General features: G+C 44.6%; 1 protein-coding gene across 2 annotated transcripts in view; it reads left to right on the plus strand.

The window, feature by feature from the left end:
* PDE3B (phosphodiesterase 3B) overlaps positions 1 to 27,695 on the plus strand; it is a 429,076-nt gene that overhangs the window by 328,171 nt on the left and 73,210 nt on the right. For both annotated transcript variants that reach the window (XM_029582158.1, XM_029582157.1), the window contains exon 10: positions 27,012 to 27,123. In XM_029582158.1, the coding sequence (XP_029438018.1) occupies positions 27,012 to 27,123 (112 nt within the window). The remainder of the gene's footprint in view (positions 1 to 27,011; positions 27,124 to 27,695) is intronic.

Raw genomic sequence — 27,695 nt, forward strand, 5'->3', positions numbered from 1 at the left:
TTCATATATTTGTTTATAGTTGTATATTCATAGCATGTTGGATAAGAATAGATTATTAACCATATGTTCATTATCTAATCTCCACTCACTCCCAGTTGTCATCACAGTGTATCTTTTCCAAATCAGTTTGGTCTAATAGTTTGTGAAGCAACTATTAGCCAATACACATATGCACAGAATGGGAAGAAACTTTTGCCCTATCAGGGAAAGCTTTGATAAATCAGCTCTGTTGCTTGATGTTCAGTCAGAATTGCTCATTGATAAAACTGGTTTTCATTTATTGGTTCCCCAATCTGCAAACTTAAGTTTTTCAAATCTTTACCTCTTAGAATTTGCAAATATACATCTGAAGAAGGGACCCATATGTTCTTCAAAGCTCATTGGCAGAATCATCTTTTTTGTTGGACCTCAGAAAGATCATAATCTTTATATACTGCTACATTTTTGGCATCTTACTTCCATACAGTGTATGCAGAAAATATTCAGACCCCTTCATTTTTTCCACATTTTGTAATGTTACAGCCTTATTCTAAAATGGATAATAGCATTTTTTCCTTCCTCAATTTACACACAATACCCCATAATGAGGAAGCAAAATCAGGTTTGTAGAAATTTGTGCAAATTAATTTAAAAAAACAAACTGAAATTTCATATTTACGTAAGTATGCAGACCTTTTGCAATGACACTCAAAGTTAAGCAACAAGCAGTAGCTATTCCCTATTGATTAATAGCAGTTTATGGACTTCTCCAGGACCTTATCCAAATTTTTTTAAACCTGACTGCACTAACTGCCTTAACCACATCTTCTGGCAATGAATTCCAGAGCTTAATTGTGTATTGAATGAAAAAGAATGTTCTCACAGGACAAGCAGGCTGGTAGTCCTCACAAATGGGTGACATCGAGGATGGAGCCCTGTACGGAAAACTTTTCTGTCAAAGTTTCAACAAGCTTTGACTGACACTGGCACACTGGGTGCACTGAGCATGCCCAGCCTGCAATTATCCCTGTGAGCCACAGGTGTCTCCCTCAGTCTTCTTTTTTCCGCTCTGCAGTCAGCATAGCGGTTGGAGCTCTGTGAGGATTTTTTAACTAATTACCTCATGGAAACACTTAACTTTTCACTTCAAAAAACACTTTTCCCTGCACAGGTCTCCCTCCGCGTACGTTTTTACGACGCTCGGTGAGTACTAATTCTTATTTTTCGGTCGGTTCCTGTCACTATCTTAAGGCTGTTAACTGACTGAAGCCTTCCCTTCCCCCATTTTTCAGTTAGCTTTAAACAGCTTGCAAGTATCTCTGTGACACTCTGCTTCCTTATGCTAGTGGGGTAGGGATTTTTTCCTTAACTTTAGGACCTCTGTAGCTTCAAGTCCTTCGTTCCCTGGTACCCTCACGCAGTCGATACCCTATCGCTACACCGGGACCCTCCTAAACCGCCCTGGGCTTTTATATGTCATCAGCGCCCCTCCCCATACGGTGCCCTGATGCCTTTATCCATGTTTTTTGCTTTTCAGTGCTACCAGGCTTTTTCCTCCTACGCACTGTTTTTTTCCTTGGGCTTCCTCGGTGCCGTCCCTACCCGGATGCATGCCATTGACGCACACGCTGTTAGTCACTGCCATGCATACTCGGGTCGCCGCCACCGCTGCCCGAGACACTTTTTAACGATCCCAGGGTCACTTCATCGATGCCACCCCCCCTTTTGGGGATGCCATCGATGCCCCATCCTCCCCACCGATGTCCAGCCCTTTTCCATCGGTGGGCATCGGTGCCACATCGATTCGTCGGTGGGCATCGATGCCGGATGGTCCCCATCGGTGGACATCGGTGCCGGATGGTCCCCATCGATGGACATCGGTGCCGGATGGCTTGTCCGTCGATGGCATTGGTGCCGGATGGCCGTCCGTCGATGGCATCGGTGCCAGGTCCTTTTGCATCGATGGACACCGATGCCCAGGTGTTTCATCCATGGGCATCTGTTAGAATGCATCCATCGAGGGCAGTCGATGCCAGGCTGCTCCCATCGGTGAAATTCGATGCCCAGGTGGGTCCCATCGGTGGGTATCCATGCCGGCTCGATTCCGTGGATGGGCGTTGATGCCAATGCCAGCCTTATGGCTGGCATCGATGCCCATGCCGATTCCAGGACTGGCGTTGATGCCGGGATGGAATTCATCGACTGGGAGATCCATGCCATCGATTCCATACGTGTCCATATCGATGCCACCGACACACGTGTCTGGGGCACCGATGCCATGTACACTTGGAAATCTGAGTCTGTCCAAATCGATACCGTCAACGTCTGTGGCCCTATAGTTGATGCCCGTGGCCATGCCACAAACGGCATAAATGCCCGCCTCCATGCATCGATGCCCTCGACACCTCCGTTTTCCTTCGGTTGTCCTTGACGCCCTATTGATTCGACTTCGACTCAGTCGATGCCGGTATCTTTTTCAATAACGGCAATGTTTTTCGATTATTCGATTCCACATCGTTTCAAAGATACCTATGCCACTGCTGTCAGTGCCCGTCACTGTCATCATTCTCCTGGCCAGTCATCGACGATTTTTCATACCCATTTTGATGATATCCTCGAAGCCCCTTAGGTTGCCTTCAATATCGTCAATACCGACATAGCACCGCCACATAATACCCTCGCCTCCCTCACATTGCTCCACGCTTGGGTTCTTTTTTAAGCCCCGTATTAGCTTAAGACACTCCATTGTGTCAGGAGCAGAGCAGGCGTGCTGACAGTTCGTCATCGATCGCCTTCCAGGACGACGAGGGCTTCCATCTCGGCGCTGGGGAAAGACCGGGCCGAGCACCGTGGCACCCATCATCGCCGACATCGTGATCGTCCGCCGCTGACGCCATCCAGCACATCGGTGCCATCCTTCTCCAGGCTGGACAACGCTCGGGCAGAGCGACATCACCACTGCCATCAGCACTGTTCCTACAGTTTTGGCAGTCCTTGGTGATCCAGAACTTCCGGATCCAGGTCCGACAGCTTCTGCATTGGCGTCACGACACATCGAGCCGCTGTGACGAGGGAAGGGAACATGAGTTCCGTTAGGGCTCCTCTGTTTCCTGGCGTGCCCCACCGTCAAGTGGTGTGGGACTATGGCCATCTGTTACACTTAGCAGTCTAAACGCCACTCACGCCTGGCCTGTCTCCTCTGTACCTGTGCCACCATACCGGGTTTCAGAGCGAGATGGACGTTTACGTCCCCGGCCTTACCCTCGAGGACTCCGGAGACCGTCGGAGTCAACAATCTTCACCGGCTCGTCTTGCGGCGATCCACGTCGGATGGTAAGTACCCCGCTTCGGCGGCATTCCCATAGAGTTGTGTTCTCCCATTCGGACCGTGGTTCGAAAAGTTCTGGGTCATGTGCCTTTTAGAACTGTATTAGTGTCACATATCGCTATGTTAGCTATGTTAGCCACAATATCAGGAGAACCCCTCTATCTTCTTGGGATTGCAGCAGGGCTTCTTCTCTTGTCAGTAACAAGTCCCTGTGCCGACCAATGCTCTGACTCTTGGTTCCCTCCCAACCAAGGTCCAGCTGCATTGGCTGATCTGCTAAACATGAGATTCAGCAACCATTGCCCCATGTACAAGTCCACCTTGAGGCCTGGCCACAGGTCTCAGTGTCTCCTTGTACAGCATACAGAAATGCGGGTACCACTTACCGCTCACACACCTGCAGGAGCCTACATGATATCCTCCATTGGGACACCTCCTGGTCTCCCATCTGGTCAGATATCAGAGCGGCCACCCCACCTTGTACCAAAGTCCCGGTACACTCCCCCAGGCGCTACGAAGTGCAGAGGGGAGAAGGGAGGGGGGTTGGGGAGTTTTAATTGTACTATTCTTTCTTTTAACAGAAAATAGTTACTCTCCGCACATCCTGGACCTAAGAAAATCCAACTTTCTTTAGACGTCACAGGTACAATGGTATCTTTGGTTACCATCACTCCATACTGCAGTAAGTACATTATTTAATGTTTCTATGTGCTTTATGGTGAGTCAACATTACAACCCCAAGCTCTGCCGCTGGCACCAGCTTCGGTAAGTGAACTGTCTCTTGCATCACTGTTGGTGAATGCTGTTTTCTCTGCGGAGTGTAACATCATTCACTTTCCTTGCATACACTACTGCTAACCACTTTCAGTACATGCAAGGAGCTCTCACTTTTTTCAGGACTCACTATACATTTACTAACTGGGATTACTGTCACTGCCATAAATCCCTTCTGTAACACTTCTGGACACTACAGTCTTAAGACCCTCTTGTCCAGCATGCGCACAGACATTCTGATACATTGTTATATGTCCCTGCGCATATTTTCCATAACCTCAGCCTTTCAACTTTTCATGGTTGGGCTATGGGGTTTCTTCCCACTATGCATTTTTTCTCATAATTCAAAACTGCTATGGGTTATATTCAGTGACATTCTATACTCAATGGACCTAAGTGGTTTCATTGCTTTCGTCCCTGATTCTTATCCCAGTTCGAACTAGGACCTAGTCTCCTTCGACTCATGCTCGCAATTCCTTAGGGTTATAAAGTTTCTCCTGAAAGCTGTCAACCCATTATGCATCTATTGCACTCCAGCATAGTTTCTCATAAACTTCCTGGACGTTGCACCCATGAGTTATGCCCTTATGCCTTCCAATACTGCTTTTGCAACAATTCTTTGTGCATACAGACAGACAGCATAGGGACAATGTGCTTTCCAACTCATAAGCACGCATTACCTCTTAGCTGCTCTGCTAGACAGCTGCGCAGCTCTACCCTTGGCCCTTGTTCACTTCATGCGTCCTTGGGCCACATATCTAAGAGATTTAATGAACGCTCTATCAGACCTTCTCCACGTAGGTTCTATCCTCTCGAATGGTCTCAATTACATGTGTACAGGGCAAATCTTTTAACGCTGAGTTTAACTAAACTTTCCTCGGCGTCTGCATCATTCCATACGATGCACAGGTTCTGCTCCCTGCACATGTTTCTTATGCGTTCCCTTAGATGCCTTTTCTTCCATCAAAGGCCTCTTCAATATATCTCTTCTGCTGCCTCTCGTAGCCAGCATTCTTCTAATGTTGAACTGGGATGGGGTTCAGTATTCTTTTCCCCACTCCCTGACTGAGATCAGTATGCTTTCCCATACTTCTCAATCCATCATATCAGTAACCTTTTATTCTCTCACCAGTCAGTCCCAAATCATAGACTTACTGATGTTCTTAGGTTCTGGTAGCGTCACAAAACCTTCTAAACATAAATCTTGCCGTTTAATATGGCAGGCTTTACCTCCTGACGCTAAAAAAAAAAAAAAAGAGGTATTACCCCTTTTACTTTTCCACCATTTTTTCTTACTCCCTCGGATTCTGTTCTCCAGACATCCTCCACATAGATACACCTTTCTCTTAGGAGGTGTATCGTTTTGGGAGTTGGGTTCCTGTTTTCGGTAATCCTCTCTGAGTCGGCTTACCATGGATTATCCACTGATCAAGCCGCCTCTATTTCTCTAATCACGGAATGAATATATATATTCTCCTTATAAGTCTCATACATTCTACGTTTGAGCCTTTCCATTCCTCTCTTCCACAGTTTGGCAAGGGAACTTCTTTCCCTCTTAATGTCATTCCTGCCAGCAGGGTCCGTGAGTTATGCACTCTTTCCATACTCACCTGACTCCGTTCCTCTGCCACTGAGTAGTTCTACGCATTCAACTTTCTATCCTTTCAGGTAGATGTTGTATCTCCTTTCCTCAGGAAATACTCTATTAATTTTTCCTAACCTCTCTCTCTCGCCCTAGGGAGAGACTGGGTTTTCCACATTCCTGGACAGTAATGCTGCGCTTACATTCTATCTACATTGCACTGCATTCCATGTGAATTCCACTTGACTCTTTCCTTCATGCAAGGGTCAAGCTGCTACTTCCAGTGGCCACACAGACCTAATCCTTCTGATTAAGTGGTCTATATTTCCTTTCCTACCAACAAGCAGACATTTCACTACAACACTGTGGGTATCCACATACTGTTGTGTCCGTCTTAGCCTTAACAGCTTCCCTTTGGTTACTGCTGCTTGTACTTTTTTATCAGGTTGCAGCCTGGAGTCCTCTCCATACCTTCGCAGCCTATTATTGCTTACATTTGACTAGCCGGCATGCTCCATGTTTGGCCAGTCCGCCTACTCTTACTTTTTTCAATTCACTACCCAACATCCTTCCACGAACCCATTATGGTGTTGCGGATGCCCTCCGTTCCCATTTCCACCTCAGTCGTTACGCCTTTGCGCATCTGCGGTGTATCTGGTGCATTCCCGGGCATCCTCAGCTCGGTACTCACCCATTTGTGAGGACTACCATCCTGCTTGTCCTGTGAGAAAGCAAATGTTGCTTACCTGATGTAACAGGTGTTCTCACAGGACAGCAGGATGTTAGTCCTCACGAAACCCGCCCGCCACCCCGCGGAGTTGGGTCTGTATACTTTTATTTTAGTTTCGCTTGCGCTTTTTAGCTATAAGACGAGACTGAGGGAGACACCTGTGGCTCACAGGGATAATTGCAGGCTGGGCATGCTCAGTGCACCCAGTGTGCCAGTGTCAGTCAAAGCTTGTTGAAACTTTGACAGAAAAGTTTTCCGTACAGGGCTCCATCCTCGATGTCACCCATTTGTGAGGACTAACATCCTGCTGTCCTGTGAGAACACCTGTTACATCAGGTAAGCAACATTTGCTTTCTCTGATTTTTTTAAATGTGCTATTTGCTAACTTCATGGAGTGCCCCCTAGTCGTTGAATTATCCAAAAAATAACCGTTTCGCATTTACTCATTCAAGTCCTTTCTTTATTTTGTAGACTATCATATCCCTCCTCAGCCATCTCTTCTCCAAGTTGAATAGCCCTAACCTCTTTAGCCTTTTCTCATAGGTCGCCTATCTCTGTTCTTTCTCCAGTGCAACTATATATTTTTTTTAGATGCGGTGACCAGTATTTCACAGTAATCAAGGTGTGGTGTAAGCATTGAGCAATTATAGAGGCATTATGACATCATTTAATTTGCCATTCTCTTCCTGTTTGCTTTTTTGAACACTACAACAAATTGAGCCGACAATTTCAATGTAATATCAACTATGATGCTCAGCTCTTTTTCCTGGGTGGTAACTCCTAAAATGGAACCTAACATAGTATAGCTACAGCATGGGTTATTTTTCCCTATATGCATCACCTTGCACTTGTCCTTATTATATTTCATGTGTCATATGGACACCCAATGTTCTAGTCTCACAAGGTCCTCCTACAATTTAACACAATCTGCTTGTGATTTTACTACTTTGAATAATTTTGTATCATATGCAAATTTGATCACCTCACTTGTACCTCTTTCCAGATCATTTATAAATATATTAAAAAGCACCGGGCCAAGTACAGATCCCTAGGGCACTTCACTGTTTACCTTTTTCCGCTTTGAAAACAGACAATTTTAAACCTAATGTCTGTTTCCTGTCTTTTAACCAGTTTGCAATCCACAAAAGGACATCTCTTCCTAACCCATGATTTTTTAGTTCTCTTAGAAGCCTCTCATGAGGGACTTTATCAAACGCCTTCTGAAAATCCAAATACACCACATCTACCAGTTCGCCTTTATCTACATGCTTATTCACCCCTTCAAAGAAAAGTAGCAGATTTGTGAGGTAAGACTTCCCTTGGGTAAATCCATGCTGCTGTGTCCCATTAAATCATGTCTTTTCTTTGTTCTGTGATTTTATTCTTTATAATAGTTTCCACGATTTTTCTTGGCACTGAAGTCAGGCTCACTGGTCTATAATTCACCAGATCACCTCTGGAGCCCTTCTATCAGGGTTATATTGGCCACCTTCCAGTATTCAGGTACAATGGATGATTTTAATGATAGGTTACAAATTACTTGAAATAGATCTGAAATTTCATTTTTTAGTTCTTTCAGATACCTGGGATATATACCATCTGGTCCAAGTAATTTGCTACTCTTCAGTTTGTTATTGTGACTTATTGCATCTTCCAGGTTCACCGTGATTTGGGTCAGTTCATCTGAATCTTAAAAACTATTGCCAGAATGGGTATCTCCCCAATGCCCTCCTCAGTAAATACCAAAGCAAAGAATTCATTTAGACTTTCTGTGATGGCCTTAACTTCCCTACATGCCCTTTAAATCCCTAGATCATTTAAAGTCTAATTGACTTACTCACAGGCTTCCTGTTTCATATATAATTAAAATAGTTTTTATTATGATTTTTGCCTCTACAGTCAATTTCATTTAAAATTCTCTTCTAACCAGCCTCGTTTCTTCCATTATCACATCTATGCATACCCCAGAACAGGACAACATGTGTGCATCCATTTTGCACAGACTGTCTTTTGATACAGGTGATCCTGTGCTTCCACAGTTTACAATGGGTGCCTCAGAGATACAATTGTATTGTATGGGTACACTCACTATTGCCAAGTGCCCCACCACCATTTCCTCACTCTCCAAATCCTGTGCTCCACTAAGAATTAGATCTAAAATAGCTCCCTCTCTTAAGGGTTCCTGAACCAGTTGCTCCATAAAGCTTCATAAATCATATGCAATCATATATCAGTAGAAACTCTCCTCAACTAACTCATAACTGGTATAATTGCAAAAAAAAAAAAAAAGCTTATTAAAATGAATAAATAAGGAAATAAATATATTTATTTTATTTCAAACTAAAATTTAAGAATCTTATAAACCAGTATGAGACTATAAAATGAATCTTATGGAGATATAAAATAAAGTAAGGAGCTATTTAGGCCCCTCCAAAAGGGGAAGACTTTTGAAAATAGGCAGGTTGTCCATAAAACGCAAAGCAAGGTTTTGCGTTTTATGGAGTGGGCAGTGGAGTGCCTCAGGGATCTGTATTGGGACCCTTACTTTTCAATATATTTATAACTGATCTGGAAAGAAATACGATGAGTAAGAGAATCAAATTTGCAGATGATACAAAATTGTTCAGAGTAGTTAAATCACAAGCAGATTGTGATAAATTGCAGGAAGACCTTGTGAGACTGGAAAATTGGGCATCAAAATGGCAGATGAAATTTAATGTGGACAAGTGCAAGGTGATGCATATAGGGAAAAATAACCCATGCTATAGTTACACATTGTTAGGTTCCATATTAGGTGCTACAACCCAAGAAAGAGATCCAGGTGTCGTAGTGGATAACACATTGAAATCGTTGGTTCAGTGTGCTGCGGCAGTCAAAAAAAGCAAACAGAATGTTGGGAATTATTAGGGAATGGTGAATAAAACGGAAAATGTCATAATGCCTCTGTATCGCTCCATGGTGAGACCGCACCTCAAAAAAGATATAATTGCAATGGAGAAGGTACAGAGAAGGGCTACCAAAATAAGGGGAATGGAACAGCTCCCCTATGAGGAAAGACTAAAAAAGAGGTTAGGACTTTTCAGCTTGGAGAAGAGATGACTGAGGGGGGGATATGATAGAGGTGTTTAAAATTATGAGAGGTCTAGATCGGGTAGATGTGAATCGGTTATTTACTCTTTCGGATAATAGAAAGACTAGGGGGCACTCCATGAAGTTAGCATGGGGCACATTTAAAACTAATAGGAGAAAGTTCTTTTTTACTCAACGCACAATTAAACTCTGGAATTTGTTGCCAGAGGATGTGGTTAGTGCAGTTAGTATAGCTGTGTTTAAAAAAAAAAGGATTGGATAAGTTCTTGGAGGAGAAGTCCATTACCTGCTATTAATTAAGTTGACTTAGAAAATAGCCACTGCTATTACTAGCAACGGTAACATGGAATAGACTTAGTTTTTGGGTACTTGCCAGGTTCTTATGGCCTGGATTGGCCACTGTTGGAAACAGGATGCTGGACTTGATGGACCCTTGGTCTGACCCAGTATGGCATGTTCTTCTTATGTCCTTAGGGCATTCCATCATGCAGGGCCTACTAGAGGGACAACTTGTTTTCAAGCGCACAGTCTTTTTACAACTGTAGGAGCAGGGAATTTCAATAGATTACTCTGAGTATATAGATTGCAAATTGAGGATGACCCAGTTTTTAGATTTCAAGTAATTTGGGGCCATGTTATGTAACATTTTACAAACTAAAGTCAGTAATTTAAATTGGGACCTAAATCTTACTAGAAATCAGTGTCAATAGGAATATGAGCTCTGTGCCATGTACCAATAAGAAGGTAGGCAGCAGTATTTTTAATTGACTCAAGCCTCTGGAGAAAGGCCATTAACCTACACCCAATACAACAGTGTTTTGTAATGAACACCAATATCGAGGAATACATTAAGTGATTAATAAAAAGAGACCATACATGGACACAAAGTTAGGCACATTGTTTTGAATTCAGTTCTTTGAACCTGTTTTATAGCTTCACTGTAGTGAAAAACAAAAAAGTGAAGGAAAAAAATAGTTGAGATCAATGATTTTATTAGGGAACATCTAATTTGTAAAAGCACTTTTGTGTCTAACTTTGGCTCCATGTAATTAGATCTTTTTATTAAACAGTTTATTGCTCCATATAGAAGAGGACGTGGCTAGTTTTTGGTATGTTTAGTGTTCTCTAGATATCTACAGTAATTTATAGTTGCATATGGATTGTTAAAATAAACACCAATGCCTTCCCTCCTTTACAATGCACCCTGTCTCATAATAGCTTAGTCCAGTGGTTCTCAACCGGTGTGTCGCGACACACCAGTGTGTTGCCAAGAACACGCAGGTGTGTCGCCACACTTCCCAGTCCCCCGCTGACTCAGCTGCTCCCCTGTTCTCCTCCGCCCAGGCTTAAAATGCTGTCAGTCTGGGCGGAACGCGGCAAGACAGCTGGAGTCAGCGGCATGGGCATCGGCATGGTCTCTTCTTCCCGTCCCCCACGGCCCGGAAGAGGAAGTGGTGAGCATCGGGTGCGTGCGCGGGGAGAAGAGACCATGCTAGTGTGATCAGAATCGGACCGAAGAACAGAAGAGAGGCGCGGTCTGAAGAATGTGCAGCGCGACTTGGAGGAAAATGAAGAAGAGCGTCAACCCCCGCAGCCGATGGGACTCCTCCTCCGCGAGGGCTGAAAATGGAGGAGGTTAGGGTTGGGAGAAGGCTGCTGCTGCCGCTAGTTCGGGGTGGGGGGGGAGGGAGGGAGAGTGAATGAGCAAGCATGTGTGTATGTGTGTGAGTGAGATAGCATGTATGTCTGTGATTGAGAGCCTGCCTTTGAGAGAGAGAGAGCATGAATGTAAATTTACAATTGGGAACCTATATGTGTAAGTTTGTGATTGAAAACTTGTTTGTGTGAAAGAGTATGTGTGTATGATTGAGATCCTTTGTGTGTGAGAGAGATCATGTGTATGTATGATTAAGAGCCTGTGTGTATAAGTGAGAGAGCATGTTTGTCTTTGTGAGATTGAGAGCTGGTTTAGGTGAGGGAGCACGTGAGTAGGTGAATGAGAGTCTGTGTGTGAGAGAAAAAGACAGCATATATGTGTGTGATTGAAAGCCTGTGTGTAAATGTGTAATTAAGAGCCTATATAAGTGAGAGAAAAAGCATGTGTATATGAAAGTGTCTAAGAGAAAGTTGTTTCGAAATAATCTGTTCTTTTTGTTAGTATGGTTTTACTGCTACTGATTTTATATTTCTTAATTTATTTTATAAGGATGGGTGATGTTTCTTTTTTCCTTTATTACACTGCATACAGAGACTCTGGCTTGTTGCAGTTTCCAATTCAGTTTTTTCTGCATGCTTCTAGTTATAGGTTTTGGTCTCTTTATTCTTTGTTAGGTGAGGGTCAGCACATGTGACTCAGGTGAGGTTTTCTGCTGGTGGGTATTTTCTGTGAGGGCTCTATAGCAGCCTGACTTGGTCCGTTTTCCTTATAGGAGATGTATTGGTGTCTTAAGGCCTGGTGTAATATTTCAGTGTTGCCTTTTCTTAAACAGTAACCACCTTACCTAAGTGCTGGAAATTGGTGCTGTTTTGGTGTGGGATGTTTACTATTTATGCAATTTCTGTTCACACAGAATATGTATCTTTTCCTTGTGTCATTTTAAACAAAAATAATTACCGGACCTTTACTTTTTATTTCTGCCGTGAATTTTAATGAGCAGTGTGTCACACGTGAGCGTGGCCTGTCCAGTGTGTCACGATGGGAAAAAGGTTGAAAACCACTGGCTTAATCCTTGACCCCTAAATCCAAACTTCCCTTTCCTCAGCCTTCACCAAAAAAACCTGCTGAAGCAACAAAGATTTTACCATTTTAGGAAATTTACATTACTGTGCCACCTATCTAGATACAAATAATATAGTAATACATTGTAATGTTTTATCATTATACTATTGTATCAACAGAAATAAAATCAACATATTCAGCTATATAAAATATAGTACAATCAAAAATAAAAAAATATTACTACACAGCAGAAATATAGCTAAGCTGCACATGGGCCTCTAGTGGGGAAGCATTCAACAATTTAGGGGTAAAGCATGCAAAATATATTTCCTAGTCCAAGCAAGTTTTACAGAAGGTTATACTGAGTCTGCCAACAATGCTTCTTGGGATGATCTTAAAACCCTTTGTGGCACTTAGTACATCAACTGTCCCAACAAATAACCTGGGATTCCTCAGCGAAAATATTTACGGAGCAGGATCTAAAATTGCACCCTTTGCCCCACTGGAAGTCAGTGCAATTTAAAAAGAATAGGCATCACATGGTTTGAGGCTCTCCCTCAACCAAACAGGACATTGTGTTCAAGAGTATACACATACAAATACCGGGGTAGATTTTATTTATTTATAGGTTTTTATATACCAACAACCGTTTGCACATCGTGTCAGTTTACAGATAACTTAAAACTTTTTGGCAGTGCCATTACATAGAACAGTAAACTATGCATACAAGAGAAAAACATGAACATATGGAAACTGGGTAAAGTTGCGCACACGCATACTTTTGTTCGCACATCAGGCGCGAACAAGAGTACGCGAGATTTCAATAAATATACCCGTAGCTGCGTGTATCCATTAAAATCCGGGGTCGGCGCGCGCAAGGCTGCCCAAAATCGGAGCGGCCTCGGAGGGAACTTTCATTCGGCCTCCCCCACCTTCCCCTCCCTTCCCCTATCTAACCCACCCCCCTCTACCTTTGTCGCGCAAGTTATGCCTGCTTGAGGCAGGCATAACTTGTGCGCGCCGGGCCGGTTGCCGGCGCGCCATGTTCCAGTCCAGGAGCTGATCCGGAGACCGTGGCCACGCCCCCGGAACGCCCTGGGCCGGAATGACGCGACACGCCCCCTCCCCCAGGAAAGCCCCGGGACTTACACGCATCCCAGGGCTTTGTGCGTGCCGGAAGCCTATGCAAGATAGGCTCGGCGCGAGCAGGGGGGGGGGGTTTGGGGTAGGTTTTCAGGGGTTACACATGTAACCCTCTGAAAATCTACCCCACTATGAAAAGAAGGCTTCTGTATTCAGTTAATAAAACCAAAGATTTTCTGTAGCTAGTATATTGAGTGTTGTATAACCTTTGCCTCCACCCCCACCCCCGTGCCCCACTGGATTATCCTGCTAATATATTTTTGTACCATTTTGTAGGCCATTCAGTTAGGAATTTTAAGTAATGTGTAAGGTACTGTTAATGTACTATTTATGGCCAGAATTACATTAGCGAAAAACAGTGTCAGATTGAATGTATTAAGTGCAGTACATTTCGTGAGGCGCATGGTGATGCTGAAGCAACTTTAATTACAAAAAAGTGGAATGCCGAAAAATTATGTCGAAGCAAAAGCTAGGTTCAGAGGAAAATGGGACAGGACTGCTGACGAGTGTTTTACGGAATTTGGTGACGGTTGACTGCTAAAATTATTCCAAGAAAGCCAAAAAATTATTGAAAATTCCAGCAGCAAGGACATAAATGGGTAGATTTTCAAAGCTGTACGCGCGCAAAAACGGGCACTTGTGCGCGTAAACGGCAGTGGCGCGCACAACCGGAATTTTGCATAGAGGTATTTGTGCGCGTAAGTGGCCCTGCACGCGCAACCTTACGCAAATAAAAAAGGGGCGTGTCTGGGCGGAGACCGAACATACACACGTAAATTTATTTTATAAGTGACACGCATAACTCCACCGGCGCACGCTTTCTAGTTCACGCACGTATAATTTACTACTGCTTTTTGTGTGCGCAAGGTATGAGTGAAGGTTCGGCGGCTGCTGTCTGACATCGGTAAAGTTCCAGACATCCGGCAGAAGGGCAGAAGGTGGAAAGGAGAGGCCGTGGGGGAGTAACCGGTGTAAACTGGGGCAGTAGAAGCGTTTCCCATAGCCAACGTTAATGTGCGTATAACCGTAGGAGAGAGAGCCTCAGGAGCGTCTAAAGACAGCCATTTATTGGTAATTCCCTGTCTACACATGTTCACAGCAGCAATATGGCTCCTGTAATCCATAAGGCTCAGAAGGGAAAGAGAGAGGAGGCGAAGACAGCTGAGACTGAGGCAGTACCCGTTACACAGAGTCTACAGGACTCGCACCCAATTTCTCGATCTGTCTGAGGAGGAAGTAATGACCCATTACAGATTTGATAAGGAGACCATACTGTCCCTCTGCCGAATGTTTGCGTGAGGGGTTGCAGGTCACCCTCTAAGGGGCCGTGCCTTGCCTGTACACATCAAGGTGACTACCTTCCTGGCATTTCTGGTTACCGGCACCTTCCAAACACCGCTTGGCCTGACGTCTGGAATCACTCAGGGTGCCACCTTAAAGTGTCTGGAGCAGGCCCTGGCTGCCCTGCTGTGACACACACACCACTTTATCTCCTTCCCCATCAGAAGAGAGGAACAGCATGAAACCATGAGAGACTTCTACCAAATAGCACGCTTCCCCTCAGTCTTGGGAGCTATTGATTGCACCCACGTGGCCCTAAGGGCACCAGGAGGAGATGAGGCCATCTACCGCAATCGCAAGGGATTCCACTCACTAAACATGCAGGTGGTGTGCAACGCCAAGGGCCTCATCACGAATGTGGTGGCTCGCTTTCCTGGATCCACCCACGACGCCTACATTCTCACCCAATCCAGGATCTATGAAGAGTTCCAGCTGCGACACATCACTGGGGGCTGGCTCCTAGGTAGTACAGCAACCAACAACAGCACCCACCTATCTTAGTAGAATCACTATATGTAGGGTGCCACAGTAGGCATTCAGTTTGTAAGCCATGTGAGCTGTACCCCAGTGACGCACAGACGTAATATAACCTTCTGGTTTTCCCTCTCCCACCTTCCCTCCCTCCCTCTCCCACCTTCCCTCGCTCTCCCACCTTCCCTTCCTTCCCCCACCTTCCTTCCCTCCCTACTCCCCACTTTCCTTCCCTCTCCCACCTTCCTTCCCCTTCCCTCCCTCCCCCACCTTCCTTCCCTCCCTCTCCCACCTTCCCTCCCTCCCCCCCCCCCCCCACTTTCCTTCCCTCTCCCACCTTCCTTCCCTCCCTCCAACACTCGGACAATACATGGGCCCCCTTCCACCCTTACTTGAAATGACCACACCATTTTGCTTAAGAAAACTTGTATTGTAAGGCTACCATTTTTACAATATTTACAAGAAACAAAAAAGGATGGGGAGGGGTGGTCTAAGGAGCAAAACTATTTACAGAAAACAAAACTCTCGTGAGGTTAGGGAGGCAGGGACCAGAGAGGATGATCACAGACGACGGATCAGATCCCCCAGGACCCGTACAGCTGCGCCAAGCAGCTGTAGAGCCCTGGTGATCTGAACCGTGTTCCGGATCATCCTCTCCTGGAAGGCATTCACAGCCCTCAGTCCCTCTTGGACCCCCCTCACGAACGCGAGGAATTGCCCATATGTGAGAGGCTCATCCTCGGGGGAACGTGGCCCCGGGGATGGGCCTCTTCGCTGGTGACGTGAGGGGGGCCGATGAGGCACAAGAGGGCCATGAATGCCTCCCTGGGCCAGCAAAGGCTGGCCCCTGTGTGCCCCCGTGTTCCTAACCCCACGGGCAAAACGGGGAGGTTGCCTTATGGGGAGGGGGGGCTAGGGGAAGGCCCGGGGCGCGCCTGTGCCCGGGGAGGTGTCCGCCGAGGGTGACGTCTCCTCCTGGGGGGTGGGGGGGAGAATCCACCTCCCCCCCTGGAGTAGCTGCAGCTCCTTCTCCTGGAGCTGGGCCTGGCATGGCCTCCTCAGCATCTGTGAAACAAAAGGAGACATCTGAATACACAGTACATTCACGTTCAGAAGGGGGATACCACATTCCAGTAGCTTGGAGGGGTCACTTACCACCAGGCCCAGCCCGCTGTGCCCGCAGCTGCTCCAGCCACCTCGGCCTATGTAGGCGCAGCCACCGGGCTTTCTTCTTCAGGTCCTCTATCTATTAGAAAGAAAAGAGGGAGAACCATTAATGTACTCTGATAGTCATAATAGTAACTGGATACTTGGATGTGGGTGTTACAACATTAATGACTGACGACCATAATATTCTTCACTAATCATTATAGTAGTTATCAGCATTGACAATTGAGGTAAAACACAACAATTTTGGATGTAATTACTGAGCATGCCCGGCATGCCATGATATTCTCTGCCACAGGGGTCTCACTTCAGTCTTCTTTTTTCCGCGCTGCCCTCAGCATCGCAGAGACAGGAGCCCTGTGAGATTTTCTCACTACTTCTGACTGAAAAAGTCAAATATTTTCTCTATTTCCCCATTTGGGGTCTCACTAAATCTCATTTGTTACCGGACGGTGACAAAAAGCAAATATTTTGGATTTCTTTTCTCAGGATTTCTCTTCTCACAGTTTCATCGACGGCTGTTGATAGAAACCTGGCTTCGGGCTTCAAAAAATGCCCAATTTGCAACAGAATCATGTCTATAACAGATCCACATCTAGAATGTGTAATCTGTTTGGGAGAAACACATGAAATCTCTTCATGTGGAAAATGTAAAGAAATGACCCCAAAGGGCAGAAAGCTGAGACAGGAGAAAATGTCTCAACTTTTCCTTAAATCAATGCCTTCACCGTCTACCTCGATGAAATCCTCACCAACAGGGGTCACTAAGAAACTTCTACTTAAAAAACGAAGAATCGAGGAATCTGGCGATGCTCCGTCACCAGTACCATCAACTTCATCGGCCAGGTTAGTGATGGAATCGAGGCCTAAGCAAAAACACCGGCATCGATCCTCGGTGTCTCCGTCGCTCCCTCCCCCGGGGGAACTGACTAAAAAGCGGCACAAGCCATGCGATACTCCTCTGACCTCTGCTTCGATGCCCTTACCTACTCCATCGATATCGACGTCAGCATCGATGCCACCGATGCCAGACTTAATCTGCCTAATAAGGTAAATGGTCACGGAAGCCTTCCAGGCGCAAGTACCGGCGTCATCGCCAATGCCGGCTGTACAGCCGATGCTGGCGGTCGCGTTGATGCCGGCGATCGTGCCGATGCCGGCCGTCACGCCAATGCCGGTGATTACGCCGATGTCGACGGCTACTTCAATGCCGGAATCCATATCGATGCCGGCGGCCGCACCACTATCTACAGTGGCGTCGATGACGATGGATACGCCCTCGATGCCACAGGCGCCAGTGTCATCGGAACTAGTGACATCGGTTCCTCCATCGATGCAAATAACCTCGATTCCACCGATGCCTTCGGTCAAAGTTCCAATATCGATGTTCTCTTTTCTTCATACATCGCCTTTGACCGTCCCTTCTTCTATGCAGAAATCAGTTTATACAACAGCACCTACGGTACATCCTTCTCAGGAGCCATCGACATCGAGACAGAAATCATCGAAAAAATTGAAACACTCGATACAAAAACATTCAACTGCATTTTCTGACACCTTAGGTGCACAAGCAGCACTTCCCAGTATCTTAACCAAAAGGTACGAAGATTTGTTGGCTACCTTACCTTCTCATCCGGTAGAGAAGGAAAGAGAAGAAATTTTCTCTGATGATCCTCTACCTGGACCCTCAGGTGTAACACAGCTTTCCAAGCCTACACCACCTAGACAAATTTCTGGATATGATACGTGGTCAGACACTTCATCAGACCTCTCTTCAGAAGAATTCATGTCTGAACCGTCGCCACCTCAGGCTAGAAAACAATCCCCTCCAGAGGATTTTTCTTTTTCTGCCTTTGTCCAAGAAATGGCAGATTCTATACCATTCAAACTGCAGGCAGAGAGCGATGACAGACAACAAACTTTAGAAATTCTTCAGTTTGTGGATCCTCCTAAACATAATTTTGCAATTCCTATTCATGAGGTGCTTTTGCAACTGCAACAACGCATCTGGGAACATCCCTGCACTATTCCTGCAGTGAACAAAAGAATAGATTCTACATACCTAGTGCAACAGGCACCGGGTTATCAAAAACCTTAACTTCCCCACCATTCGGTGGTCGTAGAGTCTGCGCAGAAGCGTTCCAGGCAAGGACAACAGATTCCTGGATCAATTGGGTCGTAAAGTCTATCAAGGAGCAATGCTGGCCTCCAGGATTTCAGCATACCACCTTTACATGACTCAACACCAGAGAAATCTCTGGAAACAAATAGAGGAATTTATACCATCTCTGCCTACAGAATGCCAAGAAGCAGCACAAACCATCATCACCAAAGGTTTAGATACTGGAAAACATGAGGTGCCAGCCGCCTACGATGCATATGAGACGGCTTCCAGAATTGCTGCTTCCGGTGTTAGTGCCAGAAGATGGGCTTGGCTAAAAGCCTCTGACTTAAGACCAAAGGTACAAGATAAGCTCGTCGACCTTCCTTGCCTAGGGGATAATTTGTTTGGCACTAAAGTTCAAGACGCAGTATCACAACTACGTGAACATACCGAAACTCTACGGCAATTATCCTCTCTTCCGCATAATACCCATGCTACTCGCAGACCCCCGAGACGGGACACCAGGCATCCTTTTTATAGGCAAAGGAGATATTATCCTCCCTCATCCAGGCCGAGGCCTCAACGGTCCCAACAACAACCACAGCAGAGGCAGCAAAGAACACCTAAGCCTCCACCAGCTTCACAGCCTGGACCTGCCACTGGATTTTGAGATCCTATCCAGAGAACAATGCCTCTACTCCAATCCTCGGCCAACACTGCCCTTGGGAGGAAGACTGTCCAAATTTTACAACACTTGGACCTCAATAACATTGGACCAATGGGTCCTCTCAATTATACACCGAGGATATCAACTCAATTTCACAACCATTTCTCAGGATTTTCCACCGTCTTACTCCCATCTCAGCAAAGATCATTTGCTTCACCTACAAACAGAATTATTCACCCTTCTGAAAGCCAGGTCCGTAGAATTGGTGCCCCGGCTTCAGCAGGGCAGAGGATTCTACTCCCGTTATTTCCTCATTCCAAAGAAAACCGGAGGCCTCCGTCCCATCCTAGACCTCAGAAATCTCAACACATTTTTAAAAATAGAAAAGTTCAGGATGGTTTCTCTAGGCACCATGCTTCCACTTCTTCAAAAAGGAGATTGGCTTTGTTCTCTGGATCTTCAAGATGCTTATGCTCATATTCCAATATTCCCTCCTCATCGCAAGTATCTGCGCTTCATGGTAGGCCATCAACATTTCCAATACAGAGTTCTACCATTCGGACTTGCCTCTGCTCCCAGAGTATTCACCAAATGTCTGGCAGTAATAGCAGGACATTTGCACAAACAAAGTGTCCATGTCTTTCCATATCTAGACGATTGGCTCATCAGAAGTCAAACTCACACGGAGCTCTCACTTCTCTAAATCGTACGATTGCTCTCCTCCACTCCATGGGTTTTCTCATCAACTATCAAAAATCCCACCTTACACCGTCTCACCTACTACAGTTCATAGGTGCAGACTTGGACACTACCCTATCAAGAGCCTTTTTACCACAAGATCGTGCAAACACACTTTCTCTCCTGGCAACATCCAAGCGCTCAAAGAAACAAGCGACAGCTCATCAGTTTCTGATCTTACTAGGCCACATGGCCTCCACAGTTCATGTCACTCCTATGGCAAGACTAGCCATGAGGGTAACTCAATGGACTTTAAGATCACAATGGATCCAAGCAGTTCAACCACTGCATTCTCCAATTCAAGTAACCCACCAGCTACGTTCCTCTCTACTCTGGTGGGCAAACACGGACAATTTGCGAAAGGGCCTGCCCTTTCAACAACCAGCTCCACAGATAACTTTAATTACAGATGCATCCACCTTGGGCTGGGGAGCTCACATAGACAATCTCCAAACTCAAGGAACTTGGACAAAACTCGAAGCTACTTTTCAAATCAATTTTCTAGAACTTTGAGCTATACGCTATGCACTGCATGTGTTCAAGGACTGCCTTTCAAACAAGACTGTTCTCATCCAAACGGACAACACAGTTGCCATGTGGTACATCAACAAACAAGGAGGTACGGGCTCGTATCTCCTTTGTCAAGAAGCTGCACAGATTTGGGTCTGGGCCCTGAACCACTCAATGTTTCTCTGGGCCGCTTACCTGGCAGGCATTCACAATGTAGTGGCAGATCGACTCAGTCGTCATTTCCAACCACATGAGTGGTCCCTGGATCTCTCAGTAGCGACCAGGATATTTCAACGTTGGGGACAACCAACAATAGACCTCTTCACATCATACCTGAATCACAAAGTGGACAAATTCTGTTCTCTACACAGACAGAAGAACCAGTCAACCAAGGGCGCCTTCGCTCGCCCTTGGAATTCCAGCCTACTATACGCGTATCCTTCGATACCACTCATAACCAAGACTCTTGTGAAGTTACAACAGGACAAAGGGACCATGATTCTCATAGCCCCATATTGGCCTCGACAAGTATGGTTTCCCACACTTCTGGACCTCTCAGTCAGGGATCACATTCGCCTAGGCGTAGCGCCCTCTCTCATAACTCAGGATCAGGGTCGGTTGCGCCATCCCAACCTTCAATCCCTATCCCTGACAGCATGGATGTTGAAAGCTTGATCTTACAACCACTCAATCTTTCATCCAGTGTCTCTCAAGTGCTTATAGCTTCACGTAAACCTTCCACACGAAAGAACTATTCTTCCAAATGGAAAAGATTTACTATGTGGTGCAGACAAAATGACATAGACCCTTTCACCTGCCCCACAACCTCTCTATTAGACTACTTATACCATCTATCAGAGTCTGGTCTCCAGACTACATCTGTAAGAGTCCATTTAAGTGCAATCTCAGCTTACCATAACAAGATGGGAGATGCACCAATATCCACACAACCTCTTGTCAACAGGTTTATGAGAGGTTTAACTCACCTTAAACCACCAATATGACCACCATTCACAGAATGGGACCTAAATTTGGTCTTAACAAGGCTCATGTGTTCTCCTTTCGAACCCATAGATTCCTGTGATCTTAAATTTCTCTCATGGAAGACTATCTTCCTTATAGCCATTACATCAGCTAGAAGGGATAGTGAGCTACAAGCACTTGTCACGTACGAACCCTATACAAATTTTCTACATGACAGAGTGATTGTCCGTACACATCCAAAATTCCTCCCTAAGGTCGTTACGGAATTCCACTTGAACCAATCCATAGTTTTACCCACATTCTTTCCAAGGCCTCATTCTCACAAAGGAGAAACAACCTTACATACCTTGGACTGTAAGCGTGCACTATCTTTCTACTTAAACCGCACTGCAGTCCACAGGAAATCCAATCAACTTTTTGTCTCTTATGACCCAAACAAACCAGGTAAAGCAGTGGGTAAACATACTCTATCCAACTGGTTAGCAGATTGCATACAGTTTTGCTATGAAAAAGCAGGCCTTCCTCTCCAAGGGCGAGTAAAGTCACATTCAGTAAGAGCTATGTCAACTTCAGTAGCACAGTATCGTTCAGTGCCAATCCTTGACATTTGTAAAGCAGCAACATGGAGTTCTCTTCATAACTTTGCAGCTCATTACTGTTTGGACAAACAAGGACGACAAGATTCAGCCTATGGACAATTTGTCTTAAAGAACTTCTTTCCAGTTTAATCCCAACTCCTTCTACAACCAACCTGCTGTGATCTTCGGCTGACTCATTTTCAACAACAAAACTTCACTGTTGCCTGAATACAAAGTGACTCAGCCTCTAGCTTGCTAATCACCCATATGTGAGGACTAGCATCCTGCTTGTCCTGGGATAAAGCAAAATTGCTTACCTTGTAATAGGTGTTATCCCAGGACAGCAGGATGTAGTCCTCACAGAACCCACCTGCCACCCCGCGGAGTTGGGTCTCAAACCTTTTATTATTTTATTTTTGCTAAAGCTTATTGCTACAATACGAGACTGAAGTGAGACCCCTGTGGCAGAGAATATTATGGCATGCCGGGCATGCTCAGTAGCCTCAGGCTGCCAGTCAAAAGTTTCTAGAAACTTTGACAGAAATTTTTCCCGCAATATGGGTGACGTCACTGACGGAGCCCTATGTGAGGACTACATCCTGCTGTCCTGGGATAACACCTATTACAAGGTAAGCAATTTTGCTGACTTTCGTTATCATTGAGTAAAAAGGCGCATGTGTGACACCTGTTCGGCCACCCTCCCATTAATCACACACAGCCAAATGATTAAGATCCAGAGTTTTGATGTAAGGCTACAGCAGTTTATTAGATTCCTAACTAGGAAATCGGAGGGTGCCTGAGCCTTAACTAACCTATCCTGATTCCTCAGGAGCTGGCATCAGATCTCTCCATGACCATTTCTGCAGGTCACCCAAGGCCTGTATCCACTCTACAGTGCCTTGATATATCACATTGTCCTAGAGGGGGGCCCAACCAGGCAAGCTGCCACACATTAGGCCTACCACTTTCCCCGTCCAACCAAAGTATTAGGGGGGGGCGCCGCGAGCAGTGGTATCCTGAGGGGAGCCAATGCCCCCGGGTGCATGGAGGCTCATGCGGCCGCTGAGCAGCGACACGTATATAGCAAGCAGATCGGCAGGGCCGTGGTGGAACTCACTTCACCATGGCCCGAAGAAAAAGATCGCGTTTAAACGTGCTGATGCTCCTCCTCCTTCCTGCCCGCGCGGTCCCGGAAGTAAACGTTTCCGGAGCTTCGTGGGCAGGAAGGAGGAGGAGCATCAGTGCGTGCAGAAGAGGAGCAGCGCTTACGGGCCAAGAAGAGGAAGAGGCCCGGTAGCAGGGCCGAGAAGAGGAAGAGGCCCGGTAGCAGGGCCGTCACGGCCCGAGAAGAGGAAGAGGCCCGGTAGCAGGGCTGCTGCGGCCTGAGAAGATCAGGGCCGCTGCAGAGCCCATCCTGCGGCGACCCGCAAAAAGGAGGCACAGAGGAGAGAGAGAGAGACTGAGGGTTTGTAGAGGGTGCGTGTATGAGATGAGTTGACAGATTGTGCGTGGGAGTGAGGACCTGAATGTTTGCAGAGACAGCATGTGAGAGCCTCTGTGTGTGTGAGAGAGCCAGCATGTGACAGTGAGAGCCTGTGCTTGAGCAAGACAGCATGTGGGAGTGAGAGAGAGAGCGAGCCTGTGTGTGAGAGTCAGACAACATGTGCCAGTGAGAGACTGTGTGTATGAATGATTGTATGAGAGAGAGCATGTGACAGAGAGAGCCTGTGTTTGTGTGTGAGAGAGAGAGAAATGCATGTAAGAATGAGAACCTGACTGTGTTTGAGGGAAGAAGATGGAGAGAAAAGAAACAGAAAAATAGACAATATAAAAGGAATTGGCCAAAATATAAGAAAGGGAAGGTGGAAAAAAAAAGCCTGTGACCAACCGATTAGAAAACTAAGATCAGCCAGCAAAGGTAAAAAAAAATAAAAATTACTTTTTAGTGGTTGGCACATGTAATCTTTGGGAATGTGCAAGAATAGCACTTTCTCTATGCGGATCTCACAATGTACGAGATCAGCATGGAGAAAGTGGAAGCCCATGAGACCTGCACAGAGGAGGCAGCAGAATGGGCTTCAATGTCAATCGGTGCCTCCCCAATAGTCATGTGGCAGCAGTGGTGACAGTGGCAGCAGAGGAATGAGAGGTTCCGAGGTTGCTGGCAAAAGAAAGAGAGGGGGGATCTGCCTTTAGCATGTGTATGAATGGGACTCTACCTGGGGGTCTATGTGTGTGAATGCATAGGTGCCTGCCTGGGGGTCTGTGTGTGTGAGAATGAATGTGTGCATGCCTGGGGGATGGGGAGGGAGTGGTGTGAAAATGAATGGGAGCCTGCCTGGAGGTCAGTGTGTGTGAGTGTGAGAGCATGAGTGTGTATGAGAAAATCCAAGGGAGTAAGAGTTTGTGTGTGTGGAGGGGGGAGAGAGTGTCTTAGAGCCTGAGAGTGTGTCAGTGTCTGTGAGAGCGAGAGGTTATGGTGGGTATAAGAGCATGAATGTGTATGTATGTGACAGTGTATGTGTGAGAGAGAATGGACATGTGAGTATGTGTGAGAAAGAGGGGATAACCTCCTAATCCTCGACAATATCAGGGTGACTGGAAATAAAGAGCTCCCACAGAAGGGGACAGCAGGGGCTTTTTAAAATCCTTATTAGTTTTAATTATTGAATGTTATTTGATATATGTGCTGCTTTTAAATATTTTATTAGTGTTTGGGACATTTTTTACAATGTATATGATTGTAATTAATAGAAATTCTATTTATCAGTAGTTGTAACTTATTCTTTTATTATGGTTTTACTATTATAACTGATGCTTTATGTTTCTTGATTTTGTTTTATGAGGAATGGTGGTTCTATTTTTCTATTGTTAATACACGGAGTCTGGCTTCTCGGAGTTTCCATTTCAGTTTTTGTCATTTGTGCTCCTTCATTTTGTATTCTGTATTTGGTGAGAGTTTGTGTTCTGCAGGCAAAGACTGAGATGAAGCATTCTTTTAGCATGTGGTTTCTCTGTAGGGATCTGTAGTAGCTTGGCCTGTTCTGTTTTCCTGATAGGTGGTGTATTGATATTTTAGATTCTGGTGTAATATTTGTGGTATTCTTTTTCATAGGTGGGGTTGTTATTCTTTGAGTGTTGGCAAATAGTACTGTGTTGATATGGGAGGACCATACCGAAATATCGGGGTGTGTACATACATATACAATATAATTTACATATATAATTGGGTACCCATGGGCCAGTATGGAGAAAAATCCCCCGGGCCACTATTTTCCCACAATCCGCCCCTGGGTATCATCCATGCTAGGCAGCTGCCCATAAGGTCTTGAACTAATCCTCCACTAAAAAGAAATGCAGATTATTCCTTTCTTTCTACTGAAAAGAAATTGATTTGTTTAAATATTGTTCCAACTGTAAATTATGTATAACAAATATATATGCTTTTTATTATGACTAACCTTTGTTTGGCAAGAGCTTTTGTTTTCACTTGAGTAGAAATGGTTTTATACAATGCAGTAAGGGAGAAAGGGTGAATTTTTGGTGCTGGTCCAGGTTTGTATACTCTTGGCATTCAGAAATAGCTAATTTTAAGGCAACTAAGGACACTTGTCATGAGATTTAACTATTAAAAGACTGAATCTGATGGTGGACTCATACATAGTCTGTGGTATATGGATCAAACAGATGTCACGAGAAACAGGCATGAGCAACTGTGCAGATGGGCTAAACTTTTGAGTAGAATAAAAAAGAAAAATATGTAACAGAATGGAGTAAAAAAGAAAATGTGTGGAACAATAAGTAGAATTTATGAATATATTACTACATATATTTTATTTACTTTATACTATGACACACAAACAGCGCAGTGGTAAGAACACACATGGTTGCATACAGGATTATCACCGGGTAACATTGGCAACACCAATTCTTGGCTGAGGCACTCTCTCTTCTGACACTTAAACTCCCCAGCTAATCGTGTGGGTCCTATTACCACTCTCACGTTTGGGACAAACTGAGCCGTTATTGGCCAGTGTGGGGATTGTGCACAAGTCCAGAGTTGGTGCAAGGAGGAAGAATAATAGAGGGCCAGTGGTGCGTGGATCACTTTGTCGTCTTAGTGTCCTCCCCCCCCCCCCCCCCCCCCCCCCCCCCCGCCCCCAGCTTGGCATCTCTCACCCTGCTTTCCTGCCCATAGTGATGGCTCTGGTTGCATAATGTGACTTGTCTCAAACTAATTTCATGGTATTCATTTTTATATGATGACTATTAGTTTTCAAAGTTTTAGAGAACTGGCAAGCAATTCCACAAATGTATTTATTTATTTAATTTATTCATTTAATAAAGAACTAGTAATCTATCTATGAAACGAATAAGCCTATTAAGGGTCTGTAGTAAAGAATTGTGTAATGCAAAGTTGACCATGTCGTTAGTATTACAGATTTTTAGTACTTGTATTGATCTTAGAGAAAACTGAATTGTTTGCAGTCTATAATTACATTGTATGGGGCCAACATAGAAATTATCCAAAGATGGATACATACGAGCTTTGAAGACCACATAGACTACTTCTTCCAAAGGGACTTTTGTGATCTTGAAAGCTTATGTAGAAGAAAAATCTTTGGATAATTCTTATGTTGGTATGACATAAAAGAATCCCAGCCTGCAAAGAATCCAGTTTCTTTACTCTTTGTAAGCTTTCTTTTAATAAAGAGCAATTGTTTTATATTCTTTCGTGGGTCAACACTGGAAAATGGCATTTCTTTGCCAAACATAAATAAAAGATTAGTGTTTTAAAAAAGAATAGTGGTAATGGATCTGAAAGGTTTCTCGATTCAGAGAAGAACAGATTTCTCTCCTTTGCTTTCAAAGTGGTGGTAAGCAAACTTTTCGCTTTGGGTGGAAAGCTTTCCAGTAATTTGTAATGAAAACCCATTATCTCTAAGTAGTTTTTAATGGAACATGTATAAATTATTAAATTTAGCTTATTTTTCATAAAACATTTAAAAATAAACTATACAGCAAAACAAATGGCCAGACTTGTTAAACAGTGACTCAGGTTTTCTAAATGTTTTTAAATGGAACATTCTTTCCAAATGTCTCTAGGTCACATACACCTTGTTTCAAGATGCTGGTTTGATGGAAATTTTCAAAATTCCATCTCGAGAATTCATGAACTATTTTCGAGCGCTAGAAAATGGCTACCGAGACATTCCCTGTAAGTATGATGCGTTCATGTAGACATTTTCCCCTTAAATGCTTATGTAAACATGCAAGTTAATGTTGGATATACTAATTTAGGTATTGATGTCTGCAACATTTATCAGCTGCCAGACAAACATATATAACAATATAAACTTAAGTAGGAATCCAAAGAATTTAATGGTAAGGAACTTGTTCCTCTGTTTTACAGATGTAATCGATTTTGAATTTGTGTGTCCTCTGCCTCATTTTGAAAAATCATTAAAGAAAACCTATCACACTAATTTCAGGCCGTAATAATAATAATTAATTATATTGAAGTAAACATTGTCAACTTTAGAAAGAATTAAACTTGTCCCATCCTTTTACATTATTCAACCCCTATTTGTATTCGACTTAAACGCAGGTTTGAAACTTGTGAGCAGTAGCATCACTCTTCAAGGCTTCAACCGTAACTACTGTTGATTCAGGAATAATTTCCCTAAAAAAAATTCTCTGAAGAAAGAGTACATCTTAGTTATATGCACAGCATGTGTGAGTAAGAAGGGCCTGAGTATTCTGGCTGTAAACATTTAGAACAGGGGTGGC

Source organism: Rhinatrema bivittatum, chromosome 17 (genome assembly GCF_901001135.1).
Source record: "Rhinatrema bivittatum chromosome 17, aRhiBiv1.1, whole genome shotgun sequence".
In the NCBI taxonomy this organism is placed as follows: domain Eukaryota; kingdom Metazoa; phylum Chordata; class Amphibia; order Gymnophiona; family Rhinatrematidae; genus Rhinatrema; species Rhinatrema bivittatum.